Here is a 13,251-nt window from a genome sequence, read left to right on the forward strand (position 1 = left end):
TTGGAGTTCCCATTGTGGTGAAGTGGTTCGATCCCTGGCCTTGCTCAGTGGGTTAAGGATCTGGTGTTGCCGTGAGCTATGGTGTAGGTTGCAGACGCGGCTTGGATCCCATGTTGCTGTGGCTCTGACGTAGGCCAGCGGCTACAGCTCTGATTAGACCCCTAGCCTGAGAATCTCCATATGCCATGGGAGCAGCCCCAGAAAAGGCAAAAGGACAAAAACCAAACATAGCAAGATAGGACAGGTTTTGCAGACACTTAACCATCATACAGTTGCCCTCAATAAGGTTGTATTTGGGGGGTGCTATACCTGAATATGATATGCTTATTGAAGAGATAATAAAATACTTTGATGAAGAGGTGAGGAAGGGAGTTATTGCCTGAGAAATGCCTCAGATACACTGAGGTTTTTCTTCCATGACATGCTTATATTACCTGCTAGCTATTTGTACTATTTGTGAGGTGTGGTATCCTGAAGAGAGTCACCTTGGGGCTGCTGCCCACACTCCACGGTCTAAGCCCTGTCCATGCTTCTGAGTGCACCTTTCTAGCTCATTTTGTTGGACTTGCCTAAGTTCCTGTACCTCCCCTGATTGCCATCTTTTCAGCCCTTTAGTCTCCTATCTTCTGCTTTTTCTTTTATAAGGCTTCCCATTCTGTCATTTACTGACGGGCACTATGAACTTTGAACTTTCCATATTGCTTGTGATGTGTTTTCTTCTGTTTCTGTTTATTTTTTAATCTCATGGCCACTGCCTGTGTGTATGTGAATGTACTAGAGAGAAACTAAAAAAAAAGAGGGAAGGAGAAAGGAAAAGGTCAGAGTGGGATAGAGGGAAAAAGAGAAAAAATGGAGGAGGGAGAGATGTAAGGATGCGGAAAGGAAGGAGAAACAGAGGTAAGTTAAGAAGAAGGAGGGGCCATAGGAGATGTAGAGGTGAGAGATAAAAGGAAAGGTGGAAAGGGAGCGTGGCTTAGAGAGGCTGAGAAGCAGAGAATTTTAGGAGAAGGCAGAGGGAGAGAAGACCAGAGAGTGGATGGAATGGGGAGAAAAGCAGAGATGTAGACATGGGGAAGAAGGGGGAGGGAGAGAGCTGTTAGAACAGAGGAGAGAACCTGAAGGAGAGAGCTACCAAGACAAAACATGCTGTGTTCCCTTTGCTGTTGTTCTTTTAAAATCAGGCAGATATGCTTTAAAAAATGACTAGTACAGAATATTTTAATTTTATTATTTTTAGCTTACTAAGTTATGATAGAAACTTTGTACTGATTGTTCTTTTTTAGTCAGCTAGATACTTTTTGAATAAATGTCTGTTACAAGACATAGCAACTTTTTTTTTTCTGAATTCGCTGAGTTATGCAATAGAAAGGTAGTTGTTGCTGGTAGGGCTTCAACCTTTGAGCTCTTGATGCTTATAGGGTATATTAAAGTATATGTAATTGTTTGGGTTTTATTTATTTATTTATTTATTTATTTATTGTCTACATCCATGGCGTGTGAAAGTTCCCAGGCCAGGGATTGAATGTGAGCCACAGCAGTGACAATACCAGATCCTTAACCCACTATTTCACAAGGGAATTCCTGTTTTGCTTTTATTTTGTGGGGTGGCAAGACAGTAAATTCCCTGAAACTCAAGAATGACTGAGGAAGGAGGTGGCTAATACATATTTTATCATGAGTGTTCTGTTCTTGAACCTGACTGCTTTTAGCATCCTATCTTAGGAAAGGAGACAGTAAGTGTATTAAATAGTTACTGCATTTTATTAATGACAAGTGTGCATGTATGTACCTTTACAGGAAGTAAAAATGAAACATTATGAAATGATTCAAATAAGCAGCTACTGAATGAATCAGAAAATTTTATTAGAAGATGAAGGGTTTTTTCTTTGCTTATTAATAGAGCGATTATGGCATGATCTCAGTTTTTTGGATATCTGAAGAATCTTAGATTATTGATACAGGAACTACTGAGTTCTAGATAGAAGAGAAATAGGTTAGCAGGCATTTGCTGTGATGAAATAAAATGCCCAACTCAATAGTAATGGTTTTGACTAAATGTGTTGCATAAATGTATATTAACATTTTCTCCATTGATACCTTAGTTGTGTACATTTAAATAATTACAGAAACATTGTAGAATGTGATACCATGAGAAATTTATATTTTTGCCTCTAAAATCTTTTTATTCCTTAGGGCTTCTGTATGTAATGTACTGTTGACGTGCTGCAAAGATAATGTATGTCGTCTTTGGGTAGAGACATTTTTACCAAATGATTGTTTACTCTATGGAGGTGACTGCAGCCATTGGACTGAACCAATTAATTTAACAAATAACTTCAAGAGAAATGTTACCAGTAAAGAACGAGTTCACAATGCTTTAGATGTGAGTGTTTTTGTTAGATGTTATTTCCTACAAGTTTTAAAACCTTTTTTAACATGGCCTTTTTTTAACATTCATCTTAATATTCAAAGTCATGGATAGTTATGAAAAAATATATGTGTCTTAGGAAAACAATTCTCAGAAAATTTTCAGTTTTTTTGGGTTCAAGTATTCTGAAGAATTTTGTCTAGAATAAAACTGTCTCTGATTATGAAGTTAACCTTTTTTTTATTTTTATTTTTTTGTTTTTTTAGGTCTGTACCAGTGGCATACGGAGATTCCCAGACTAGGGGTCAAATCAGAGCAGGAGCCGCCAGCCTACACCACAGCCACAGGAACGTGGGATTCAAGCTGCATCTGCAACTTACACCATAGCTCACGGCAACACCAGATCCTTAATCCACTGAGCAAGGCCAGGGATCAAACCTGCATCCTCATGGATGCTAGTCAGATTCATTTCCGTTGAGCTATGACAGGAGCTTAGGTTAACAGATGATAACAAAAGGGTGATTATACTTGACTTAGCCAAAATATAAAATAAAGATCTGAGAATGCAAAGAATTGACTGTAAAAATAATTTATTATATTCTTTAGAACTTTTGTGCTGTCATTATTACAAGAATGATTAGAGTGGTTTATTAAAATCTGATCTGTATTTGTTTTCTTTAGAAGCCCCAAGAAATTGAATTTTTTATTTTATTAATTATTATAGTATGGAAAGTAAAAGTCGTTTTTTGATGTTGGGGCTAATTAAACATAGACAGATATTTCTTATTATTTTCCTAATATTGAAAATAGAAAATGACCTAAAAATGATTTATCTTTGAATGTTTTATATGATTATGGAGCAACTATTTATCAAACTTAGGCAGTGCTCTAATGGCACAGTATATAATTAAGTATATATTGTATAGAGACTCAACAGCTGATAGAATGGTTGTATGTAATAATAATTGAAAGAAGTCCTTGACTGGGAACTTGAAGACTCTCATTTCACTTTTAGGTGACTTTGGGTTCTGTATAAACTATTTTATCATATGAGAGATGAGAATAACAATATTTGCATTGTCTGCCTTATGGATCAAACAAGATGATCTATGTGAGAGTACATTGTAAACTATGAAATATAATCCTAATGTATAATGATAATATTCAGTGTTTTATGGTCATAGGAAGCAAATTGTGATTCAAAGAGAGCAGTATGCGTAGAGACATCATTTTCCACAGGCAAATTGTAAACTTTATTAAGTTTGATAAATTATTAGAAAATATTAAATAAAATTTAAAGGATTACTTGATGGTTAAAAGAAGAGTTCATCTAAGTTCCAAGCTTATTTCAAGTTTTAAGTTTGCTGTACAAAAATACTGCAAGGTATTTGTTCATATAAACTTATTTGAAATAGGATATGTGTAATGTCTGATAGTCATTATGTAACCTATACCTATATGCTTATGACAACATAGGCATTAGTTTTACTTTGTTTTGCATTGTTTGACTTTGTGTTTTTGTTCACACAGGTAAATCTGAAACATTTTCGTAGGGGTCGTAGGAGATCCCTTGCACTTGTAGCACATACTGGATACCTGCCACATCAGCAAGATCCTCATCAGGTTCACAGGAACACTCCACTGCATGCCAATGCACTTTGCCACTTTCATATTGCAGCCAGCATCAACCCAGCCACAGGTAATAAAGCACTGTTCAGAAAATGCTTTTCAAGTTGACTATAACAAATAAGTTATACTTTTACATTTTGAATAAGTAAAAAATTGTAGTTGACTTTCTTAACTTTTTATTGTAGCTAGCTCACTGATTACACAAAAAGAAGCTTTTGTTTACTCGTTTGCTTTTTAAGGCTATGATTTTCGACCTTGATAGGTCATTTAGATAATCTGTTTTAGTTTATTCAAAAATTAAGATCTGAGCTAGTACTTAACCTAGAGGTTAACACCTCAGACTAATATTTTATAATTATTGTGTAGTTGTTGAAATAAAACCAGTGTGTTTTATACTTGATATTTGGAGCCATTTCAGAAATTGAGCAGAAATATGTAGAAGTTACAATTAGAGGAATTAAGAAACTTATCTCTGTAGTCACATGTATGCTGTGAAACAGATTGAAGGATCTATCTATGAATTTAAAGATTTAAGTGCTTATTAGGTCTTTTCTGTGAGTTTAAAAACTAAGTGGGCACAGTTGGATCATTTATAGTGGAACTTTAAAATATTACTGGGGAAAAAAGTTAGAAACAATATTTTATATGATATGCTTCTTTCACCTCTATCCCACTTGAGTCTTCCTCCTCAGAAGACAACCACTATTGTCATCAAGTCTTTGTATACTTTGAGATATTCTTAAACATAAATTATGCATAACCTGTGTCCACATAGCACACTGGATTTGGACTATTGCATTCTTCAAGGAAATACAGCAATAGATATGGTCCACTAGTTACTTGAATTAAAGTGAGAAATGCTTTGATCAATTAAAGTGTGGAAGTATTTGTGGTAGGAGTGAAGAGTATTCTTATTTTTTTTAGTTTTTATTTGATTTTCAACAGTCTCAGGTTTAAAAAAATCAGTGAGCCAAGAAAATGTAAATGTGAGAATATTGAATAATTTTTATTAAAGATTATATTATTATCTTTTAAAAACATACTGTGAGTTTTATAGTATCTGCAGGCAACTCTAAGATCTTTGGAATAATTTTGAAAGTATCTGCTGAGTAAAGGACAATATTTTGAGAATAAAGAAAGCTCAAATTCTTACTTTTATGGAAAAAGGCTGAGGTATTAGGGGAGAAGAAACCCTAAGTTTCAATGTAGCATCTCTATGACTACCTCCCAATAAGGAAAACTCGAAAACCTTTCTTTAGATTGTATGAACCTAAGAAAAAATGATACATATAGAATAATTCAAAGGAAAATAGTAATATTAGGAGCTATATTAGACCGTGTGGAGAATTACTTTCCCTAAATTAGATCTGTTAGAATAACGTTTCTCAATGTTCTGTTTCTTTCTCAAGGCCCAGTTCAGATTTGGCTTCAACTTATTTGTCCATCAATAGAAGTAGACAGGAGAGGAGTTCATGATAATATGTTCTTTTAGTTCTAGTTCTTATACTCTTTCCATGAAGATTTCTCATAAAAATGACTTTACCAACTTATTTGAGTGAGGTCAGGAGCCAAAAGAAAAGTGAGTTTCTTTTCAGCCAGAAAGCTTCTGCTAAAAGTCAACATAAGCCCCTCCTTATTGTGTACGCAGCAACTAAGCCTGTGATATTGTTCATACATTGCTTATCTCTTTTGGGTTGGTTGTAAGTTGAAACCATTAAGTTTCTTGGGGGCACTATTGTGTATCCACCTAGGAAGAATGAGATTGGGAGTTCAACCCTTCAGGGCTTTTATTGAGTGTTGTCTGTGCCAGTATAGGAACTAGAGATGGTGGAAGAAACTGGAGATAAGGTAGTGATCAAAACCGTGTGATCCTTGTACTCATGAATCATATAACCAGGTAGGGGGTAGATAAATATTAGTCAAATAATTCTACTAAAGAATATATAGGGAGTTCCCGTCGTGGCGCAGTGGTTAACGAATCCGACTAGGAACCATGAGGTTGCGGGTTCGGTCCCTGCCCTTGCTCAGTGGGTTAAGGATCTGGTGTTGCCGTGAGCTGTGGTGTAGGTTGCAGACGCGGCTCGGATCCTGGATCCTGCGTTGCTGTGGCTCTGGCGTAGGCCGGTGGCTACAGCTCCGATGCAACCCCTGGCCTGGGAACCTCCATATGCCGCGGGAGTGGCCCAAGAAATAGCAACAACAACAACAACAACAACAAAAAAGACAAAAGACAAAAAAAAAAAAGAATATATAGTTAGAAACAGAGCTCTTGGATTAGATAATGTCTGTCAACACTTAGAACCCGCCTACAATACAAGGGACATTAGATAATGTCTGTCAACACTTAGAACCCGCCTACAATACAAGGGACACAGAGAAGATTCTTTTATCCTTTCCTTTATTGTTCATCCCATATAGTACTGATTCTGTTGGTGTCTAACAGTAGACTGTGTTTGAACATATAACTCAAATTATTTATCCCTTTTTTTAAAAAAAATCAACAGATTTGTTCTGGAGAAAATTATTTACCTTTTCTTAATCCATTCCAGCCTTTACTGTTCAGCAGACACTAGTGCGATCTAGATTTGGATTTAATTTAATAGATAATTTTTTTTCTTTACCTCTGTTAATTAAGGATTATCATGTTTTCACAGTTCACTCTGAATTTGTGCTTCAGTATACTTAGTTCACCAGTGATATCAAAAGTAATGTCAAGGAAAAAAATTTTTTTTTTTCTTTTTATTTAGGGCCACGAGAAGTTCCCAGGACGGGGATTGAATTGGAGCTGCTGGCATACCACAGCCACAGCAATGCGGTACCCGAGCCACATCTGCGACCTCCAATGCCAGATTCTTAACCCACTGATCGAGGCCAGGGATCAAACCTGTGTCCTCATGGGTAGCAGGTTCATTACCGCTGAGCCACAACGGGAACTCTTGAACAATTTTTTTCCAGCCGAGTTGGTTTGTCTTAAATACCTTTCTTGAATATAAGAAGGGAACCTCAATTTCATACTTTTCTAACTTCAACCTTGGTGCTAATAAATAAGTAATATCTAAGTAAAAGAAAATTGTCGCTATGAGATAAACATATCACTAGTTCTATTGACAACTTGATGATGACATTTTTAATGATAGATCAGGTTAAAATACTTTCTAACCAAAGTTTGTATGTAAATTATGAAGACTACCCTATTAACACGTCTGCAAATTATAGGCATATTTCTTAATGAGAATATTTTATAGAATCAAAGAAAAATATACATGTATGTGTGTATAAATAAGTTAGGCTGTATGACTAGAATGTATTTTATCTTTATAATAAGTAAGTTAAATTTACCATTTATGTCTGTTTTCTTTAATAATAATTGTTGCAACCATTATATTTGGAGTCTTCATTATAGGTTAAATAAAATATATGTCAGAGGTTTAAAGATAAATGTAATAGTGTATAATAAAAATGAGACCTGAATGTTCTGTATGCTAAAATGATAAAAATTTTAATTGTTTTATTCTTATTGCTCTTTCTAGACATTCCGCTTCTTCCTTCTATTACATCCCTGAGTCTAAGTGAAAATGAAGAGAAGAGTGGACCTTTTGTGGTACACTGGCTAAATAATAAAGAGTTGCATTTTACTTTATCCGTGGAAGTCTTTTTACAACAACTTAGAAAAAGTTTTGAACAACCATCTTCTGAGACCAGTGTAGAAGACTCTAATCAGGCAGATGTAAAATCTGATGAAGGTAAAGCTTTTAAGAAGGATAAAAAAATATAAATTTTTGTTCAAAATAGCGAAGATTTTTATATTAGGGTAATACCAGCTACTGTTAGAAGTAACGGTCAAAATTGCAGTAGTGTCATGCATATTTGAAGTTGCTCATAATAATCCAGTGTAGATGTTCTTTTTCCACCAGGCTTTCTTCCTCATGATGATACGGGACTTTAGAATTCTCTGTACTACTGTTTCTATCAGCCACAATGACCTTACTACTTAGAGGACTATTTGTGGACTAGCAGCACTGACATTGTTAGGGATGCACAGTCTCAAACTCCACCTAGAGCTACTGAACGAGAATCTGAAATTTAATGAAATTCCCAGTGATTTGTATATATATTAAAGTTTGAGAAGCATTATATCAAGACCTTAAGCTCTGCATTGAACTTCTGTGAATTTAGCCTCAGTGGAGTTGAAAGAGCAAGCAAAAAAAAAAAATTTTTTTGCCAGACGCACAAATGACATACAGAAGTTCCTGGGCCAGAGATTGAGTCTGAGTCAGAGCTGTGACCTGAGCCACAGCTGCAGCAATACTGGATCCTTAACCCACTGCTCTGGGCCAAGGATCAAACCAGTGCCTCCACAGAGACAAGTCAGATCATTAACCCACTGCACCACAGCAGGATATCCAAAAATGTTATTGTTTTTAGAAAGTTTTATTTTATTTGTAAGATTATATGTGCTCATTAGAAAAAAAAAATCAAACTCTATAGACAGTATAAAGTTTCTGTATTGTTAAGTTTGGGATGAGTGTCCTTCCAGATTTATTCTTTTCTGGGTTCATACAAATATATGTATAAAGGTAGTTTTTGAAAAAGTTGTACTCTGGGGGAGTTCCCTTTGTGGCACAGCAGAAATGAATCCGACTAGGAACCATGAGGTTGTGGGTTCAATCCCTGGCCTCACTCAGTGAGTTAAGGATCCGGTATAGGTCTCAGACACGGCTCAGGTCTGGCATTGCTATGGCTGTGGCGTAGGCTGGCAGCTATAGCTCTGATTTGACCCCTTAGCCTGGGAACATCTATGTGCTGCATGTGCAGCCCTAAAAAAAAAAAAATTGAAGTTGTACTCCGGGGACTTGTTTATTTATTTAGTTTTGGTTGTACTCTTGGATTATAGAGGTTCCCAGGCAAGGAGTTGTACCAGAGCCATAGCAGTGACAATGCCAAGTCCTTAAAAGCTTAGGCCATCAGGAAACTCCCACACTGGATCTCGTTATATTGCTTTTTGCTCAGTTGGTATAGGCAAATGGCGTCTTATTTTACTTTGTATTTTCTCAAGTTAAAATTGAACAGAATTACCTTAGCCCTTTTGTGGTTTACCTCTTCATGCCTTTTGCCAAATTTTCTGTTGTTCTTTTTCTTAATGATTTATATGTCTTGACTAATTTTTTAAAATCTGGTAAACAGTCTCACAGTTTTTGAGAGTCTCTTTAAGAAAGGCTCTATATTTCTTTTCTTTTCTTTTTCTTTTTTTTTTTTTAACCTGGTATATGGAAGCTCCTGGGCCAGGGATTGAATCTGAGCTGCAGCTGCTACCTTCACTGCGATTGTGACAACACCAGATCCTTTAACCTTTCGTGCCAGGCTAGGGATTGAACCCCCACCTCTGCAGCAACCTGAGCTGCTGAAGTTGGATTCCTAACCCCCTGCACCACAGTGGGAATTTCAAGAAAGGCTCTGTATTTCTAATCAGGAACAGGGGCTAGGATATTTGACATAGAGGTCAGAATATACATATTTACCTCTATCAATAAGTTGGCGTACTAGTTTATTTTTAATTACCTGTGTGTTAAAGAACATCTGGAGTTCGGGCACTATTAATGTATTTCTTTAAAATGGTTTCTTTAAGATGTCATATCAGTTTTAAGTGCTTATACCTAGAGGAAAGCTAATGTAGTACTCAGGTTTTTTGGATCTGATACTATGAGGAAAGTACACATTACATTCCAAATATATTTTAAAAATTCAGCCCAATTCCAACTCTGTTGTTTAATTTAATTTATTTTATTTATTGCTTAGTTTTTTAGGGCCATACCCTTGTCATATGGAAGCTCCAGGCTAGGGGTCGGATCAGAGCTATAGCTGCCAGCCTACACCACAACCACAGCAACACGGGATCATAGCGACCTACACCACAGCTCACAACAACGCTGGATCCCTGACCCACTGAGTATGGCCAGGGATCGAACTTACATCCTCATGGATACTAGTTGGATTCGTTTCCTCTATGCCAAAATGGGAATTCCCCCAATTCCATCATTTTAATAGGAGCAAAGCTAAGATCCAGGGAAGTAGTCTTACTTCTGTGTAGTTATTTGTGGTATATCTGAGTTTAGAAATTAGTTTACCTATTTTCCAGTCCAATATTAGTCCTTATACTAATAATCCACTGACTCAGCCCTTTAAGCCTTCTTCCTGATTACAGAGTTAACTTCAATGGCCTTGTATTCCTGGAGCAGGTATTTTTCAAGGGAAACCCATTTCTTATTTATATGAAAACCTGTGTTTTTCATCTTGAATGCATATTTATAAATATTTCTTCATTCATAGTAGTAGCTGATTGCACTTACTTGGATTATGAACCTTTTGCTTGTAGAAATGGATGACGGTGTTGATGATCTGAAAGTAAATCATGAAAAGAAGGAATTGGGCAATGATAAATTGGTACCAAATTCAAATTTCGTACCATTGCCCTCAGCTGCCATTGATCATCAGATTGAAGTACTTCTCTCAGAATGGAGTAAAAATGCAGACATGCTATTCAGTATTCATCCCATGGATGGTTCTTTGCTAGTTTGGCATGTGGATTGGCTGGACGAATACCAGCCTGGTATGTTTCGTCAAGTACAGGTACAATTTTTATGATCTTTGGAGAGCTGCTTTTTGTTAAATGTTAGGTTAGTACTGTTCTGTAAAACCTCTTTTTATAATTTCATGCATTTTAACGTTTATTTTCTTACTTCTAGGTGTCCTTTGTTTCCAGAATTCCTGTAGCTTTCCCCACAGGTGATGCAAACTCTCTCTGTAGAAGCATAGTGATGTATGCCTGTACGAAGAATGTCGACCTGGCTATTCAACAAGGGAAACAAAAACCTTCCAGCCTGACACGTTCCACGTCAATGCTTATCTCTTCTGGTCACAGTAAATCCACTAATAGTTTAAAATTAAGTATTTTTACCCCTAATGTCATGATGATCTCAAAGCATGCTGATGGCTCCCTGAATCAATGGTTGGTCAGTTTTGCTGAAGAATCTGCTTTTTCTACAGTTCTCAGTATTTCCCACAAATCCAGATACTGTGGTCATCGCTTTCATCTTAATGATTTAGCTTGTCATTCAGTATTACCATTATTGCTGACAACGTCACACCATAATGCATTAAGGACACCAGATGTTGATAACCAAAAGCAACCTTATGATGCTGTGAATACTGAAGAATGTTCTTTGGGACAACAGAATAAAAGAACTATTGATATGGCCCTTCAGGATCCCAATGCAGTTTACAGTGAGCTTATTCTTTGGAGAGTTGATCCAGTTGGGCCATTGTCTTTTTCTGGAGGTGTTTCTGAGCTTGCTCGAATTAATTCTCTTCATGTTTCTGCATTTTCCAATGTGGCATGGCTTCCAACTCTTATACCCAGTTACTGTCTAGGTAAGCATTCTGGTTTTTATTTGGGAAATTTAGATTTTCTGACATTATTGCTTAAAGGTTAAATTTCATATGTTTTAAAAATACTTCTAGGTGCGTACTGCAATTCTCCTAGTGCATGCTTTGTAGCAAGTGATGGGCAGTATCTGAGATTATATGAAGCAGTTATTGATGCCAAGAAACTTTTGTATGAGCTTTCCAATCCTGAAATTTCTGTAAGTAATTGGCTTTTAAAACTAAGAATATAATATGATGTTTTTAGTACTTAATTTATACTTATTGAGCATGTTCTACAATTGTAACATATAATTTATAATAAAATGTGTCTATTTTTATTTTTTTCACATTTGCATTGTACTCTTACAGTGCTCTTAACCACCTTTAAAAAGAAACCATATCTTTAATTTCTCACAAAAGTAGAGTCTAATGTCCTACAATCTGCATTTCTGTAATACTTCTTCACTCAGAGATCAATGGTGACTATTGGCAGTATAGTGTAGAAGTTATGTTGGTTCATCTATAGGTTTTTTTAGCAAGAGAAGGTAAAATAACAGGAGTGGAATTTTAATCTTAACGAAGAAAGAAAAAAGCTTTCAGGATGGTTGCACTATCGGCAAAAGTCCTTTCAACACCATTGCAAAGGTTTTTTTCTTAGGACAAAGGGCACTTGTTCCTGTGCCCAACTAATAGCTACCCACCATATGCAGTGTCTAAGCACCTCCAGCCAGTATTTCCATTCTTTTGGGTTTGATGTTTTAAAATATGCCCTGAGGTCACCTTCAGCCATACTGAGCTTGTTGTTTAGGAGATTCAACCAGTCTTCTCAACTACCAATTAATGCCTTTGTTAATGTTCTGGTTGCAGAGTTGCAGAGTTGTCAGTGGTCTGCTCCAGTCTTGTTTTCTTCCTAAGTTATTATTATTGCATGGTTTTGCAGAACACAAAGTTTTTTGAAAACACGTATACAGCGTAACTGTAGAAGCCTCTGTGTTTAGGGCCTTCTATTTTTCAGTAATTGTTTTAAGTGCTGGGAATGTAGCTGTGAGCAAAACAGATAAATATATGAGCTAACATTCTAGTGAAGGAATATAGGTAAAAGGTAAAAATATATTAATAAATACTTTGGAGAAAGTGTTGCATATGTAGTGGGGAGTGCCAGCTAAAGTGCTGGTCAGGGAAAGCCTCAGTGAAATGGTACCATTGCAGTAAAAACCTAAAGGAAATGAAGGAGCTACCTATATGGATATTTAGAGATAAGAGTATTTCAGGAAGAAGAGCAGCCAGTACAAAGATCCTGAGAGCAGAGCATGTTTGGTGTGTAAGGAATGGCAAGGAGGCTATTGTGGATGGTACAGAGTGAGTGAGGTGGAGAGTAGCCAGAGATAAAGTCAGAAAGTTAGCCTGGTCAGATAAGAAAAGGAAACTCTTGAAGAGAATGACAGTGAGTTGGGCTTTAAAAGGATCGCTTTGGTTACTATTTAGATAAGACTTGGGAAGCTTAAGTGGTATCAGAGCGATCACTTCAGGAAGCTATTACTGTAGTCAGAGGCACTTAGAATGGTAGCAAGTGGTAGCAATAAAGATGATAAGATTTGGTCAAATCTAGATGTGTTTTGAATGTGAGTAGTGAGGATTGGACTAGAAATGGAGTTTGTGTGAGAAGTTGAGAAAAAAGTCTAAGCAGCTGATTTTGAGAAGCAGGGAAATACAAGGGCCTGGCTTTGGAAATGTTAATTTTGAAATGCCTGTTTGATATCTAAGAGCTCTAGTAAGCTCTGAACTTGAGACTGCAGCCTGGGCTGAAAATAGCAAATAAGTGGTTGACAGGT

At 36.4% G+C, this 13,251-nt stretch overlaps 1 protein-coding gene across 8 annotated transcripts in view; it reads left to right on the plus strand.

Annotated features, from left to right (window-relative positions):
- Window positions 1-13,251, plus strand: part of DMXL1 (Dmx like 1) — a 144,176-nt gene that overhangs the window by 36,141 nt on the left and 94,784 nt on the right. For all 8 annotated transcript variants that reach the window (XR_007134574.1, XR_007134573.1, XM_047778479.1 and 5 more), the window contains exons 8-13: window positions 2,194-2,383; window positions 3,899-4,067; window positions 7,528-7,740; window positions 10,371-10,624; window positions 10,741-11,425; window positions 11,516-11,637. Coding sequence is in view for 6 of the 8 variants with exons in the window: in XM_047778479.1 (XP_047634435.1) it covers window positions 2,194-2,383; window positions 3,899-4,067; window positions 7,528-7,740; window positions 10,371-10,624; window positions 10,741-11,425; window positions 11,516-11,637 (1,633 nt within the window). In the remaining 2 variants the exon portion in view is untranslated. The remainder of the gene's footprint in view (window positions 1-2,193; window positions 2,384-3,898; window positions 4,068-7,527; window positions 7,741-10,370; window positions 10,625-10,740; window positions 11,426-11,515; window positions 11,638-13,251) is intronic.

Source organism: Phacochoerus africanus, chromosome 4, assembly GCF_016906955.1.
Source record: "Phacochoerus africanus isolate WHEZ1 chromosome 4, ROS_Pafr_v1, whole genome shotgun sequence".
In the NCBI taxonomy this organism is placed as follows: Eukaryota; Metazoa; Chordata; class Mammalia; order Artiodactyla; family Suidae; genus Phacochoerus; species Phacochoerus africanus.